Source organism: Cydia amplana, chromosome Z, assembly GCF_948474715.1.
Source record: "Cydia amplana chromosome Z, ilCydAmpl1.1, whole genome shotgun sequence".
In the NCBI taxonomy this organism is placed as follows: domain Eukaryota; kingdom Metazoa; phylum Arthropoda; class Insecta; order Lepidoptera; family Tortricidae; genus Cydia; species Cydia amplana.
The window spans coordinates 32,871,760-32,889,265 of record NC_086096.1 but is presented as its reverse complement, the minus strand read 5'-3'; the positions used below and the strand labels follow the sequence as shown (position 1 = coordinate 32,889,265).

General features: G+C 36.0%; 1 protein-coding gene across 1 annotated transcript in view; it reads right to left on the bottom strand.

The window, feature by feature from the left end:
• LOC134661095 (choline transporter-like 2) overlaps positions 1 to 10,488 on the bottom strand; it is a 29,375-nt gene extending 18,887 nt beyond the window's left edge. The window contains exon 1 of the mRNA XM_063517032.1: positions 10,304 to 10,488. Coding sequence (XP_063373102.1) covers positions 10,304 to 10,319 — 16 coding nt within the window. The 5' untranslated portion in view covers positions 10,320 to 10,488. The remainder of the gene's footprint in view (positions 1 to 10,303) is intronic.
• Between the last annotated feature and the right edge of the window lie 7,018 nt (positions 10,489 to 17,506).

Genomic DNA, 17,506 nt, shown 5'->3' with positions numbered 1-17,506 from the left:
CAGTAAAAATTGTAGGTACCTATTGAATAGAACACAGTTGTGCATTGTGGTCTCCGGCTAAGGTGTACTAATAGTATGATCAATGTGTGAATGGCTGACGGTATCTTTATTTACGTCCCGCGGTGCGATCACCGTCCGGCGGCATTCAGGACTATTCCAGCATGCCGTGCACACAATCAAGATAACCAATATAAGTGTTACTCCAGCGACGCGCAATAGTTACACTTTTTGAGGTCCAAGTTATAATAGCTCATCTGAATGAACAAGCGGTGGGAATACAAGGCCAGTTAAATAAACAACATTGGTGCATCAATCAATGAAATCTAGCTCTTAGTGTCTCGCATTAAGGTCTTCGACCAGCATCACGCGTTTTACAATTTACGGTGAATAGTCGCGGTTTTATGGAACCACGCTACCGTGGGCACACGCCCAATAAAATATGTGCCTACTGTGTAACTGTGTACTATATTTACGCGTGTCATAATTTATCCCTATCACCGAAGATTATAAATAAAACCTGAATGGCAACCTATGCGTCAAACACTTTTACATGCTGTTGCATTTAAATGATGAATCACTATTTTTTGTACCTAAAAATTTACACATGGAAGGATTTTACTTTTTCTCAAATTTCTATAGAAAACGAAATGAAATGAAAAAATGTTTAGATATTTGTTAACAACAAGTATAGATAGGGTACAGTTGTAAAGGTTGGAGTCTTCTAGTAAGTATAAAATACCTGTGACAGAAGACCCCCCTCTTCCCCACTCAACATCGGATGACGCCTACATAGGCACGACGCACACGCCAGCTTAAGCTGCCGGTCGCCTTCCCTGCGGTTGCGAAACTTGGTCCCGCTCAAACGGTATCACCAGGCTAGGGGTCGCGGGGTTGGATAACGGCCGGTAGTGAAAAAGCTGGCCTACACCAGCGACACAGCCGTCCTCAAACGACGAGCGAAGCGACCGCCCCACAAGGTGGGGCGCGATCCGAAGCAGCCTCCGCAGCCGGAAGGCGGAAGAGGCCACTCGCACCCCCTCAAAAGGGTGTCGAACGAAACCCACTACTACCCCCCTCTTCCATAACATCACGTGTTAGAAGTTAGTTAACAAATATAAACAATTCTTATTAGGTACCATCACATTTAAATATCAAAAATGTAAAATTATAAATTAGTACCTACGATCCTTAATAATAGGAAAACAGGACACAAAACTAAATATACCTACTTAACAAAATGATGTTTTGTTTTTTTAATGGGTATTTAAGACAAACTAACTGCACCGCAAAACACGAGCATTTGAGCTTTTCCTATCATAATACATATTAATAATTCATACTCGTATCATGTTATTAGATCTTTGATCAAGTACCTATAGTGATTAGGTAAAATACAAAGCACTTCAATGTTGTTTATGAATCATGTTAAATGTAATCTAGTTAACCTATCTAGAGGGAAACCCAACACGTTAAGTGTTAATTATAACGTCATCCTATCGCTTATCGCGCCGAGTGCACTCTGTCTCTTCACTAAACATGCTCGTAGGTACCTACTTTATTATGAGCTTGTGCTTAATATAAAGGATCTAGACTCTTCTCTTTCCGAACAGACTCTACCAGTAGTCATATTTTTGTTTTATTATATATGTTGTAGACTAGGTATAACATATATGTAATTACACAAAGGGGTCTACCGCGATTTAGTTTCATTGTGTTTACCTTAAGGTGACGGTAGAGGTGGGTAAATTTTCAGATTCTGTCAATTTACCCCATTTCACACACAAGCGCACTTCACGCACACTACCTCACTTTACTGGGATAGGTCACTGACCCATCAAGTTTTTTTTAAGATAGCGTTTTGAGTTTAGTGCAAGTTTAGTGGCCTCCTTTTAGGAAAAGCGTTCCATTGAAAGAAGAAAGAGAAACAATACATTTAATCTTGCTTTCCTTGTCTGTTCATGTCACACGTGACGTATTTAAATTCTAATAATTCATTTGGTTGTTGACAATTTTCTACATTATGGCTTTGTCGAGATACGCGTTTTCTAAAGTTAAACCGAATAAAACCAGATGTCATTAAGTCAGATGTAAAATTTTATTTACTACTCTATACGACTTTTCATAAGGCTCAAAATCAATTAAATGAGAATTTAAATAAATAAAGTTCCGGCAGGGTGCAAAATTTAATTAAGGCGGACAAAATAAAATTTGAAAATATATGGAAACAGTGTTGGCTAATGTACCCCTAATATCTTTACCGATTTACTTTTATGTGGTATATTCGCCTTTTGTTTCACTATTAAATTAATACAATTAAAATAAAAAATATTATACCGGTATTCCACCGGTATTATTTCAGTGCTGAAGCGATTATCTTCGATCGTAGCCTTGATAATGTAGGTGTTGATAGTTACTTACGGCGGTAGGAGCGGCAATGAACCCCGTGCAGAGTAGAACGTGAGGTGCGTTGGGATAAGTGCATATATCTACTTATAATTCTTTGGCTGGTTGGTAACCCTCTATATTTTATTTTTTGTTTTACTGTTATTAGGTTAAGGGAGTTTTAGGGAGTGAAAAAAAAATGATTTTCGTTTTATGCGCTCGCGTGATTGCCGATGGATTATAATTAGACAAAAGAACTTGTTTTCCACGCATCGAATGTAGATCCCTATGACACTTCCTCCAAGTCTTCTCCAATAATGTTTATACCGTATTTTAATTACCTACCTTAAATGTTACATTTCTAAATATTTTTTTGTGCTATACATACTTCAAAAAATCGCTGGAGGCCTAGCGGTAAGAGCGTGCGAATTGCAATTCCGGCTCGTACCAATGAGTTTTTCGGAACTTATGTACGAAATATCATTTGATATTTACCAGTCGCTTTTCGGTGAAGGAAAACATCGTGAAAAACCGGACTAATCCCAATAAGAGCCTAGTTTACCCCCTATGGGTTGGAAGGTCAGATGGCAGTCGCTTTCATAAAAATTAGTGCCCACGCCAATTTATGGGATTAATTGCCAAGCGGACCCCAGGCTCCCTTGAGCCGTGTCAAAATGCCGGGACAACGCGAGGAAGATGATGATGATGTGACACATACTTCCAAAAAAATCTACAAATATTTTACGTGATAACTGCTTATAAGTAAATATTATGTAGGTACACTTATAAAGTATAAAGTAGAAAATATCTTATAGGTACATAATATAAAAACCGATCATGTACGAGTAGGATTCACTATGGGTTCCACAGTTACACATTTTTATTGCATATTTTTTGTTTAAGACCAACTCACCTATTATAGGACATAGGTCTTCCATTAATCTTTTGGCGTTGAACTATTTTTTGTATATGTATTTATGTAATACAATTCTGAGTTAGGTTATGGTACATTTTTGCTCACCTACTTATAATTATGTATTATATCTGATATGTCACATGATACCAAAAATCGCCGCAAAGTTAAAAGTTCATTTATTTACGTTACTCATCTTCGGATCACCGACTTACTACTTCCTTACTTGACATATGTGTACTAAATTTCAATTGAACTAGTCCAGTAGTTACGGTGAAAATTGGCTTTAACAAAATGGCAGACACACGAGTGATCTTATAAGGGAGATTATTTTCCTTGAGTGAATGGTATGCATTTACCCCAATGCACCTCACGTTCCACGCGGCGCGGCGTAATCTGGCCCCTATTTCACCACGGTGACAGGTACGACAAAAACATCACTGTTATTGACGCCATAGGCATCCATGGACTACAGTTACCGCTAACACTGATTTAAACTTTCACGATTTTTACATATTATTAAATTGTACAACGGAACCGCAAAACGTTCAAGCGGATAAACAAGACCAAGTGCGGGTAGTTCGAAAAACTCGCGCGGTTAGAAGATGCTGATGTCAACTTAAGCCAGTCTTCTCCGAGACCACGGGGACAACGCCGTCCTCGAAACGTCGGAGGTAAATCTTAAAACTTAGATACGCGATTAAGTCCCGTTGTACAATTTAATAATACAGTTACCGCTTACCATCGGGCGGGCCGTATTCGTGTTTGCCACCGTCATTGTACCTATTATTAAAAAAAAACTTTATTATATCGGATAAAACAGACATTTCTCTCGCGAAAAAATCTTGTGACAATTGTCACAAGATTTTTCAAAGAATTTTCGGTAAGTCTTGACAGGAAATGAGTTCTGTGTCGCAATTTCGATACAGTTGCCGTGTTTCTTGTGACAATTGTCATTAGCTTCGCAAAATAAGAATTTTTTAGTGGCAATATAATGGAGTTTATTTATTTATTAAAATGTTGGTGGCAAACAAGCACATCGCCCGTCCGATGGTAAGCGGTTACCGTAGCCTATGGAGGCCTGTGACGTCAGCAACAGTGATGTCGACAACTGTCGCACCTGTCACCGTGGTCGTGGTGAAATAGGGGCCAGTAAGTACCTAATAATCGCAGTGGTCTTAAGTGTCACAGACTCTACTGGCGCTTAAGTCCTTTATGACAATTTCTGCCTATTTTATATTGTTCAAAAAAAAAAAGAAACCGAATAATTATATCGGACTACCAAATTTTCACGAGAATCAGTTGAGAAATGTGATATGCAAAGGAGAAGAATTCGGACATACGAAAGCATTTTTGCCCAAGTTGAAACGGAGACCTTCGCCAACGCTCGGTCAATGATGGTTTAGGTACAGCTAGCTGCAGAGAAAAGGTACCACCCCTGCATACAATTATCTATCTGGTCGTACCTTTTCTCTGCAGCTGACTGTACACCTATAAAAATGGTTGTCCCTGCTGTAATTTTATACCGGTACCGTACTTTGTATTTCAACCGGTATAGTTTTACCTTCAAAACGAACCGGTATTGATAAATAATAACGGTACCATACCGCTTATACCGTAAAGAAAGCATGATGCAGTCTCTGCTTTGCACAATTATTGTGTGGACAAAATTCTTATAATCATCGAAACATACATACCTACGCACATAATGTCATTGAAATAAAACATTGTTATTTTATAGTAAATTTATATAATACTCGATATATACACATAACAATAACCAGACCGCAGCGGTATTAGCCTGTAAGCTTCATCTCTTGTCTCCAAATCCGCAAAAACTAGTTAGTACTAAATGCTGGTCTTGCTGTTATTTTATTCTTGAAGATTATGGCTTGTTTCTTGATTATTGAGAACAGCACGTAATCGCACACATATAGACGGAACGAACGGCAACAAAGTAGGTGTAGACACTAAGACTTTCAGGTATTAAACGAATTACGCTTCGTATTAATAGGTAAGTAATATTTAAATGAATATATAATATTCTCTAACGTAAATACAAGATTACAATTGACATCAAATGTCATTGACGTACAGAAGTCATATACTTTTTTTTAATGACGCAAAATTGATACCAGCATAATGAAAATCAATCCCAATCAGTAAAACGAGTCTTTAAACTTTTTTCATTTTAAGCGGGTTTTGAAGGAACAAGTTACTTAAATTCAATTGTAATCGTATTGTTTTAGGATAGTTTACTGCTGTTTTCGATCGTTACGACCTGTAAATAACAACAAATCAAATTTTAAATAAATTTATTTACCCTATTTTTTGAAATACAATTTATCTACTGGTATACATTTTCGTATGCGTATATGATGAAATGTCTAAATAATGTCAAAAACGAGCTACGACGTGGCTACGACGAAGTACACGTCTGCTTCGATCCAAGGCCAGCGGCCATCTGACTCGAAGAAGAATTTTGAGTGATGTCGTCAATGTATGGAAATTGTACGAAAGTTTACATTTGGGATTGAATTTCTGTGTTGTATTTGTGAGTAAAAATATAAGTAGATAATAATTTGCTAGTTTAGTTATCTAGCTTTCAAAATCACACAACAACTCAATTACTGTTAAAGGCAAAACTGTAATGCGTGTTGCTCAAACGGAACTCCATATTTTGATTTTTGGATACTTTTAGTGTCGATTTGTAGAGAATTACAGCAAATAAAAAATATTATGCCGTGAAGAGCCGGTACACGGCTTCTTCGTGAACAAATTTACGTATAATTTAATGCAGTTATTAAACATTTCTTGAACAAATTGATTGCACAAAGTGAGCTCTAAATCGAAAACGTCATATACCGTCCCCTTAAATTCCGTAATCTAGGAAATCTATCAGTTTTTGTAAGTTAGCCGGACGGACTTATCCCAATAAGGCATTCCTCTTTGGATTGAAATGAAAGGTAAGAACAGGTGTTTCAGCAATTTTCGTGATTAGTTAGCCAAAGCGGGCCTCAAAAGAATGAAAACTAAAAGCTATTAAAATAATACAACCAGAGAAGCGCGATCTTAAATAAAAGTGAAAGAAGGATCAAACTAAAGCGGTTCACTGTGTTTACTTTACAATAGCAAATAGTAACAGCTCATTACAGCAACACATAATTCTGGCCATAATTATCCAAATATTTATGTTCCATCTCTTCCATTATATCACAAAGGATAGTGTGATACTTAACACTTCTATATGCTTGTCATGCCAAGCATTCAAGTGCTCGCGACAAACGTGAGAGCGCATTAGACCATAAGTCATATTCGGCTTGTTGGAAAACCCTGCTGCATTGTCCTTGTCATATTTGTCTTCCATTACGTTACGACTCTTGTTTGTTCACTTTTCTTATCGCACATTTAGTAATCCTCTTTTACGCGCTATAACTCATTTCATTTCGCACGCTGTTACTAATAATTATTGATGATGATGAGTAGGTAAGGTATATAGGACCATCCATTTCCTAAAGTATTGGGTTTTTGTGTTCTTCCGTGTCTATTCTCAGTCCGTTTTGGATTTGGGTCGGCCCTCTGAATAAGTTTTGCCCATATTTTTCCAATTCAATCTGTCATTGCTCATTTCAATTTATAAGTACTATATACATTATTTTTGAAGTACAGTAGAATCCGATTAGTACGACTTCGCATATAACAACCAACCGCTTATAGCGACGTAAGTATAGGTACTTGTTTGGTTTTAATATGAGCTACTATGAAAGTACAACCGTTTATTACGACTCCGCTTATAACGACCGATCGCTTTTAACGACGGAAATTGGCTCAAAATCTGTCCCTCGAGTCCGGTTACAACGACGAGCGACGTAGTTTTTACAAATAAACAGGTAGTTGGTAAGAAGCTTACTCCGTCCCGCGCACCTAACTCCCCTCCCCCTTTTGCGTATATGCAGCAAGATGAAATAGTCATGTGACTTTTCGTAATCTTGCAAACTAAATAAAACCCAATTCCCATATTCAACCGAGCTTAAACTTCAAATACATAATTATGTACATAAGTTGGGTACAATGCAATATTTTGGTAGGTACCTTCGAGCTGATCTGCTGATGGACACAGGAGATGGCCATAGGAACTGTGTGATAAAACAACGTCAGATCCCCAAGAATTACGACTTTTATTTTACGGGATTCGAGTAATTTGCAGATGACGAGTGAGTTGACTATGACTACGCGTACCTTGAAAAGTGTGGCTTCTTCTAAACACACAAGTCTCTCTAAATACAAAATGACGTAATTATTTTGATTAAAAAAATATATTAAAATTGGCAGTTCGTTTTGTACGACCTCCGGTTAGTACGACGTAATATCAGCGGTCCCTTGGGCATCGTTATAACCGGACTCTACTGTACCTATCTAGGTAGGTACTGAAAAAAATACCATCACTAAAAAATCCGACCTGACTTAATGATAAAATGTAATAGGTATGTACGAGTATAATATGTAATAGGATAACCTGTAACCTTATGCCCTTATCTATCGAGGCCTATTATATCATATCAGTTGGTAAAATTTTTTACAGTACATATGGTGCTAATTTACCGCCCTAGTGTGGTAAGTGTAGGTATGTCATTATGCAAAGCTATTAGGCATTGTGCAAGTGTTCTAATGTTACCCCTAACGACATTATCTTGGCTACCTATGAAGGCTATGAACTACTAAGCGGATCTAGGTAGTGCATAGCCAATGCTTTACCTATTCCTACTACTACATACCGACATAAAATGAACAGCCGGCACACACTGGACGACAATAACACAGACAAATTGGCAACACTGGAGGCGTCCGCCTATATACCTATACCCACTTAGGGATTCATTATTAACTTTTTAACCGCCAGCAATTTTTGATCGAGCGTGCTCGTGTCGCCACCGACAGTAATTGTACCACGCAGAGTAAGGTTGGCATAGTTACGGGAGTTATAAATGTGCTGTAAAAACCAAATCAGATCTTTGTCTTATTTATCAGACTGTGGCGAAATGAGCTGGATATGTAATGTCTTATATAGCAGACTCTGGCGGTTAAAGGGTTAAAACACTAATATTAAGTTTTATTTTCAAATTTACATGTTTACCGTTATACAAAGAATAAAAGGTGTTTTTATACTACTACATACATTGTCGCATTTATAATTCCCAAATCCGGTTAGGCAAGTGAATATACATATATTGGTTATAAATAAAATTAGAGTTATTGAAACTTATCTTTATGAATTATCGGGTTATTCCCACTAGTTACCACCAAGTTCTTACCAGTGGTAACTACTGGGAATTTTTTTCCCACCTTTTACCACTGGTAACTACTGGGAAAAATAATTCCCAGTAGTTAATTCCCAGTAGTTACCACCAAAATTTTTTTAGAGTTAAATACTAATAAAAACAGTATAAAAAAATAAAAAATAAATATAGAGTGATTTAATAAATCATTATTAAGTCGATTAGTGTTTTAGTAAACTGCCTTAAAAGTGACGAAAAAATATTGAAACAGTTTAACCGGTACTAGTACAAAAACTATAATATATGCAAGGATAAATTTAATAATCCATTTAGATTATTTTTAAGTGATTTTATTCGGTAATTCAAAATCACTCTATATTTATACTATACTATTCTATACTACTTTAACTCTAATACTGGGAAAAAAATTCCCAGTAGTTACCACTGGTAACAACTTGGTGGTAACTAGTGGGAATAACCCGAATTATCCTTATTAATTTTTAAATGTTGTTTCACACTGACCACGGGAAACATCAATCGTTAGGTACATACATTTATACGTAAAATATATTTATATGTGCAGGAAAATACCATTTTTCTTTTTGAATTTCATAGGTACCTACAGTTATGTAGTACCAAAAGTAGCGGATCAGACTGCGCGTCAGAAGTATCTAACATTCTCTAACAGCTTAAAAACAAAAAGGGTTAGGAGATGGATAGGAAGAGATATGTCCCCAGATATATAGACAATACTACCTACTTAATTAAGTAGGTAGGTACGAGTAGTAGTACCTACACTACCTACCTAAAGTATTAGTAAACCTTTTTTTTAAAGTACCTACCCCAGATACTAAATATTAGATTCGATCCTACCAGTTATTATAGTTTAAAATCAAATTATTATTAAGTAGGTCGTATAATGGCCAATCGAACTGTAATTTTAGTAGGTATTAATATATAAAAACACAGCTTAAGTATACAGGTATATTTCTAAATCTATTTCTTAAAAACTAGGTACCTGCTAGGGCCATAATTATGAGAAGTCAGAATTTAGCGCACATTTCATATTATATTATTCGCTTTAGCAATACATTAGAAGTGATGTGAAAGTGCAAGTTTGATTATTGTTGTTGTGTGTGGTCATTCATACATTAAGTAACATACCTACCGCATTAGCCTAAACCCTAAACTTACACCACAGATTAAATAAGTAAACGTGACCATGCTGATGTACCTACATAGGTTGTTTTGGTAAGTATCAGTGTTATTATACATAACAAAAAAAATAGGTAATATATAAGTAGGTTATATTATTTTGTTGTCTTGTCGTACAACTGCACCCATCTACTGTACCTATCTTTTCAAGTAGCGTAATCGCATTTCGTTGTGGATCTGGATCATATCCTGTTCCCGCCCACACTTACGTCTGGAGGTCATTCAAATTCTGCAACAGCCAACTGCAACGTCGGTGTGCAGGTCCCATAAAAGTTGCAGTCCGTCTGTACCAACCGGCCTAAGGGCCAGGCCAAGGCCTGAGCTTGTATGTCATATACATAATTTTTATGAAATAAAATTGGGGGGTAGATCACTAGAGTTAAAAAGTAAAAACGCGCGCTCAAAACCTACAGGTGCCCAAGCCTGAAACACAGAGTCTCCCTCAAATGCATCATGATACTCGTGATCCTTATATTAGAATAAATTATGTAGTTAAATAAATGTAACGTGGACTTACCATAGTCAGTTCCCATTGTGCTTTAATTAGAGGTCGTCACTTAACCACGAACGCTGAACCACTGTTTTTTTCAACTTTCGTGCATTGTTGAGAAATAGTTTGTCAAATGTCACTTCCTCGCAAGTTCCTTCGCACTAAGCGTGTATTTGCTTTTCAGTAAAATTCCAGGTAAATGTTTTCAAATCAACCTATTTGTTTATACGAAAGTGAAAGTTTAAAGTTGTATTTGTAGTTCGAGGCAAGTGAAGACGGCGGTAACGCGTTTCGTCGCGCAGAGCTACCGCGCCAGACTGAATGTGAATCTAACTAACAAGCGCAGTGCTCCGCTCCCTGTCGCCGCTTGCATTGCAATCTCATTCTGATTCATTTTAGTCCACTCTCTTTGACAATGGAGCTACAGAGTAGAACTTCTGCAAATGAACAGGATACACCATCCAAATGGCTTAATACGTATCAGGAAGATTAAAAATAAATTAGCTCACCTAAATAAGGTCAATGAGGTCAATATACCGTATCGTAGGTACACGACCAAGTTAACGATTGAAAATAATCAAATCTCATCAGAAAAATGGAAAAATACATAATAGCACGTTAAAAAATGGAACTCTCGATCCCGAATTTTAGGTACCTATGTAAGTAGGTGTTTTGGCGGTTGGTTTATCTGGTACCTACCTAATGAAGGTAGGTATTACCTATCTACAGAAGCATCTATCCAACAATATTTGTTACTATAGGAATAACTGTGTTGCTGTTGTGTCATCATTAATCATTTAGTTGGCAATTGTATAATAGTGCAACATTGCTCTACAGTAGTTTTTGTGTAAGAATACTATGTTTTCATTGTCCTCGAGTGCCTACCTTTGACTATCAGTGTAACTAATTTCAATTTCTCACTCCGGAAGGAAAGGGGAACAGTAGGCTAATATAGTAGGTATAGTAAAGTAACCTTTAAACGAAAGGAACTGCATGATATATTATTTCTCGTAATGGATCCTTGTCCCATAATGTGGTTTTTACCTTGCAAGCAGTACAAACAGTCGTAATTTCCTATTTAATATTTTCTGAATAGTATTTTTTTTTAATTGTGAAAGTAGCGTACTGTAAAGTTAGTACTGTAGCGTTCATAGAAACCGTCTAGATCTAGAAGGTAACTCTGCAGTGACGTTTGATGTAGGTAGAGTCTGTTCGGAAAGAGAAGAGTCGTGGAATGTATTGGGCCCTATACATTCCACGACTCTTCTCTTTCCGCACAGACTCTCCTAAGTGATACGTTACCTACGTAAATGTGCCACTATAAATGTTGGTATATGTATTTTCATAGATTACAATTGTTGCAAAGTCTGTGTACCTATGTAGGTATGTAGTTAGTATGGTCCGACTTTAGTTTAAGTTTATCATAAAAGATAAAAAAACCCAGTACGCATTACGTTGTTTATTGACACGTCATATACATTTAAGCTCCGGTTCCCGCAGCGTTATCTTTCGCACTGAAACATTGCGTTTATGTTGCCAACTTAACTCGACCATTAATTTCAAATAATTATGAAAAAAATATGCCATTTCTAGTGATACTCCCTCACTTTGTTCTGTTCAAGTCGATGCAAAGTTAGCTTAGATGGACTCTTTTAAGAATCAACAATTTTAGAGTCCTTATTAGACTTACTAACGACCATTACCATCAGGCTGTATGCTTGTTTGCCACCGATGTGATTTAAAAATAAACCAGAGTGCGCCCTTGACTACTTATATCCTTAGCCAGATTCTTTTGTACTTACTCGCACGCATATTTATCATAGACTTCCCCCCAAAGACACCGCGTTATGAAGGTGATATCGAAGACATGCAGTCAGCGAAACTAGGTGCCCATGTGAATTGGTTTTAATATAATTCCTATCAGTAATAATATAAAACTATGGTTTATATGGTTCATTATGATCACCAAGCATCTATGTATACCTATGTCCCATAGATGGATACTCGTACTGTATACGATAGTGATCCGATACGATAAAGTAAGGCAATAAAGGTACACGACCTACACAGATCCTCTGCCAAACATTGCACAAATACCGGAGGATTTATTACATGGATATTACCTACAATACGAAAATGTTATCTATATATATAAATGCACGTGTCCTGACTGATTGACTGACTGACTGACTGACTGACTGACTCATCAACGCAGAGCCGAAACTACAAACTCTAGAAAGTTGAAATTTGGACACTAGGTTGCATTTATAAAATGTATAAGAGCTAAGAAGCGATTTTGAGAAATTCAACCCCTAAGGGGGTTAAAAAGGGGATGAAAGGTTGTATGGGGTGCAAGTTTTATTTTAAGCTAGGAATTTGAAACTTTGTAAAAATGTACTATATTAAAAAACAAGAAAACTAATTTCTGCGTTTTCGAAAATTCATCCCCCAAGGTGGTGAAAAAGGGGTTGAAAGTTTGTATGGAGATCAAATATTTTTGTGAGTGTTGGACTTGAAACTTTGTATATGGGGATATTATTATAAGACGGGAAAAGTAATTTCAGCGTTTTTGAAAATTCATCCCCTAACAGGGTTAAAAAGGGGTTGAAAGTTTGAACCCATTACAAATGCTTTGAAACTTCTTAGAAAGACATAATAGCCGATGACAAAAAAAAAGGAATTGCGACGTTTTAGGTAATTCAACCCCTAAGGGGGTAAAAAAGGGGATGAAACTTTGTCCTGGGGTGCAAATTTTATTTTAAGCTACGACCTTGAAACTTCGTAAAAAGGTATTAAATTAAAAAACAAGAAAACTTATTTCTGCGTTTTCGAAAATTCATCCCCCAAGGTGGTGAAAAAGGGGTTGAAAGTTTGTATGGAGATCAAATATTTTTGTGAGTGTTGGACTTGAAACTTTGTATATGGGGATATTATTATAAGACGGGAAAAGTAATTTCAGCGTTTTTGAAAATTCATCCCCCAAGGTGGTGAAAAAGGGGATGAAAGTTTGTATGGAGATCAAATATTTTTGTGAGTGTTGGACTTGAAACTTTGTATATGGGGATATTATTATAAGATGGGAAAAGTAATTTCAGCGTTTTTGAAAATTCATCCCCTAACAGGGTTAAAAAGGGGTTGAAAGTTTGAATCCATTAAAAATGCTTTGAAACTTCTTAGAAAGACATAATAGCCGATGACAAAAAACAGGAATTGCGACGTTTTAGGTAATTCAACCCCTAAGGAGGTAAAAAAGGAGATGAAACTTTGTCCTGGGGTGCAAATTTTATTTTAAGCTAGGACCTTAAAACTTCGTAAAAAGGTAATTAATTAAAAAAACAAGAAAACTAATTTCAGCGTTTTTAAAACTTCTTCCCCCGAGGTGGTAAAAACGGGGTTGAAAGTTTGTACGGAGATCAAATATTTTTGAGAGTACGGGACTTGAATCTTTGTATTTGGGGATATTATTAGAAGACAGGAAAAGTTATTTCAGCGTTTTGTAAAATTCATCCCCTAACAGGGTTAAAAGGGGGATGAAAGTTTGTATGGAGTTCAAATTTTATTTTAAGTTAGGAACTTGAAACTTCGTAAAAATATATGTTATTAAAATACAAGAAAACTAATTTCAGCGTTTTTGAATTATCATCCCCTAAAGTGGTAAAAAGGGGGTTGAAAGTTTGTATGGATATCAAACATTTTTTCGAACGCGGGACTTGAATCTTTGTATTTCGGGATATTATTAAAATACAGGAAAAATAATTTCAGCGTTTTGTAAAATTCATCCCCCAACAGGATTAAAAAGGGGTTGAAAGTTTTAATCCATTACAAATGCTTTGAAACTTTTTAGAAAGGCATAATAGCCGATTACAAGAAAGTAATTGCTATTTTTTGGAAATTCAACCCCTAAGGGGGATAAAAAGAGGATGAAAGTTCGTCTTAGGGTGCAAATTTTATTTTAAGCTAGGAACTTGAAACTTTGCAAAAAGGTATTAAATTAAGATACAAGAAAACTAATTGCAGCGTTTTTGAAAATTCATCCCCTAAGGTGGTGAAAAAGGGGTTGGAAGTTTGTATGGATATCAAACATTTTTTCGAACGCTCGACTTGAATCTTTCTATTTGGGGATATTATTAGAAGACAGGAAAAGTTATTTTAGCGTTTTGTAAAATTAATCCCCTAACAGGGTTAAAACAGGGGGTTGAAAGTTTGTATAGGGTTCAAATTTTATTTAAAGCTACAAACTTGAAACTTCGTAAAAATGTATTTTATCAAAAGAGAAGAAAACTAATTTCAGAGATTTTGATAATTCATCCCCCGAGGTGGTGAAAAAGGGGTTGAAAATTTGTTTGGAGGCCAAACATTTTTTTGAGTGCGGGACTTGAATCGTTGTATAAAGGCATATTATTAGAATACAAGAAAAATAATTTCAGCTTTTAAAAAATCATCCCCTAAAATGATTAAAAAGGGGTTGAAAGTTTGTATAGGGTTCAAATTTTATTTAAAGCTAGGAACTTCAAACTTCGTAAATAGGTAGTTAGGTAGTAGGTTTTATTAAATAGAGGACATGAAAATCTTCTAAGGGGGTTTAGAGGGATTATATCGAGGACAATTTTATTCAGTTAGGGGCTTGAAACTTCGTAGGTTGTGAAAGACAAAGTCTCATGCGTTGTATAATATTAATAATTAACAAATGATTAACCGTCCTACCGCAATCACTTGCTGCACAATGTTCTAAGCTAATGTAGAAATATATAACCACCAATATACAAATCCACGCGTACGAAGTCGCGGGCAACAGCTAGTAAATACATAACTCTAGGTACTTTATAAATACTGATTCGTATTGATTCATCGTGCAAACATGCCGTGATATTTGTAAACTTCATACTTTCAACACTTCCTAGGATGATGTAGAGAATTGTGTTTAGAAACAAATGAAACAATCAGTGCAATGTATACCTACTTCACGACAAACCTTAAATTATTTTAAGTAGGTACCTACATCATAATAACACAGAGTAAAATATACCATATACTTAAATATCCAATAAATATCTAATAGGCTCTGACCACGCTGACTTTCTGAAACTACGTGTAGGTAACGATTGAGATGATATTTTGGTACAGTCACGTTACGTCTGAAAATATCGATACGGACAAAGTGCATAAATATGTTACCTTAATATACCTATGGGCAATAAGGTTATTCATGGTGGTTGTAGGTATACATACATATTTTTGGCACTTTGTCCGTATTTTCAGACGTGACTGTACACCGTGCTACATAATTGTAAGCCGGTGACCCAAAGACGGACGTGTTTAACGTAAATATTAACTATAAATATAACGTATACATAATATGAGGAATGAAAGGCCTACACCTGTACAGTCACCTGCAATAATATGTTACACACCGAAGGCTGCAAAAATATCTGACACGATCTTATTTGTAGAGCCATAAGAGTGGGTCACATATTTTTGCGGCCTTCGAAGAGTAACATATTATTGCAGGTGACTGTACATAGTTCAAGTCAGAAAAGTTTGGGGGTACATACATACTTTCAATTAACAATTTATGTAAAAGAATCGTTATTTATTGAATGGGGGGTTAAAAATCAGAATGGAAATTGTATAACAAATCCATTTAAAACCAAAATTCAATTGTTTTTCTTAAAAAAAGAAAAAATTCGTAGCTACTTGGAATCGTATACTTTCTGCACACTTTTTAGTTTAGAACAACAATGACCCTCTTTCAGAGCATGAGAAATTAAAATTCAATTTTTTTTCTATGTAGTATTTATTATAAAAGGCATAATAAGTATGTGTAACAATGTGTAATGTAAATCGATTAACCACTTGCATCGTCTATCTATGGAGATGCAGTTCACAGAGGTCACAGTTAGCAGGGTACAGCCAGGGTAACGGCCCAGGATACGGGCAAAGCTCCTTGTTGTCTGGGCGTTGAACCTGGATCCCCAGGACTACGCGAGTAGACGAAGCTATTAATGCCAAGTAAGTAATGCATTTTAGAAGTTGTTAGCGATTTATACATTTTTCGTATTACATTGTCTTCAGAAATTTACTATAGGTAGGTACACTAGGTACCTACTTACCTGCTAGTAAGTAGGAGCCTACTGAAAACGGATATGCTACTGTTGGGTTATTTATTGCTTTCTTTGATACAGTTGTTTATAATTTTAATTTAGCTTTCTTTAACCTCTATGGGCGTGTAATCAGAGGGTGGGTCTCAAAGAGTAGTATGTGGGTCACCCCGGTCACCCGTGTATCCAGAAAAAAAGTATTAGGTACCTTACTATCTTACTACAGTTACTACCTACTTATCCTTCGGGCACAGTTGTTACGTAATAATGCCAATAAACAGTATTTCAAATTATTTTGTAATCGGAATTCGTTTTCTGCCTCCGGATCCATTTCAAATAAATATTGTTACATTTTGTATGATCTGCGGACTATATCTATGCATTGTCTCTTTATTCAAACGTTACCTAAAAATATATACCATTATAGACTCGAAATAGCATGGCAAAGGCTCAGAGCCAATAAATAAATACAAAGTACTCAAAAATAAATATTCTTTTTTACAATGACCATACATTTTACGAAAACTAACTAAAATCCGGAGGCAGTAAAATAAAAAAAATACGTGCAATAATTAATTACTAATTTCTAAATGGGCATAATAAAATCATCATCATCATAACTTAAGTAAGAGCCAGGCGCGGATCCACCGTTGTGGGCACGGTGGGCATGCCCACAACCCTAAATAGTATGTCCTATCGATTCCCTGACTAGCCGATTTTTTTACAGACGCTTTGGCAGAGGAACCTTTCGCAGAATTTCATTGCGAATTAACCTATTGAATGCGTTCACTGCCTATTGATATGCGAGTTAACTTTACTAGACTGATCGTTTGGTACCTATAATAAGTACCTAATTATAACTGTCACGATTACCCGAGTAACTATTGGTTGAAAGTGTTGAAACACAGTAGGTAGTGTGATCAACTGGTACCTATGAATTAGAAATTCTCGTAAGTTAATATCAGCTGACAACAGAGTCCTAATTATTTGCAAGCATAAGGATTATTTACTAACAGGGGCAATTATTTTTAGCTTATGGGGTCTTAGAAATCTTAAACATTCACAAATATTAGTACAATGTCCTAAATTAATAATGCCAGCTTTTAATTTACTGGTGTATTTAGGAGTTTTT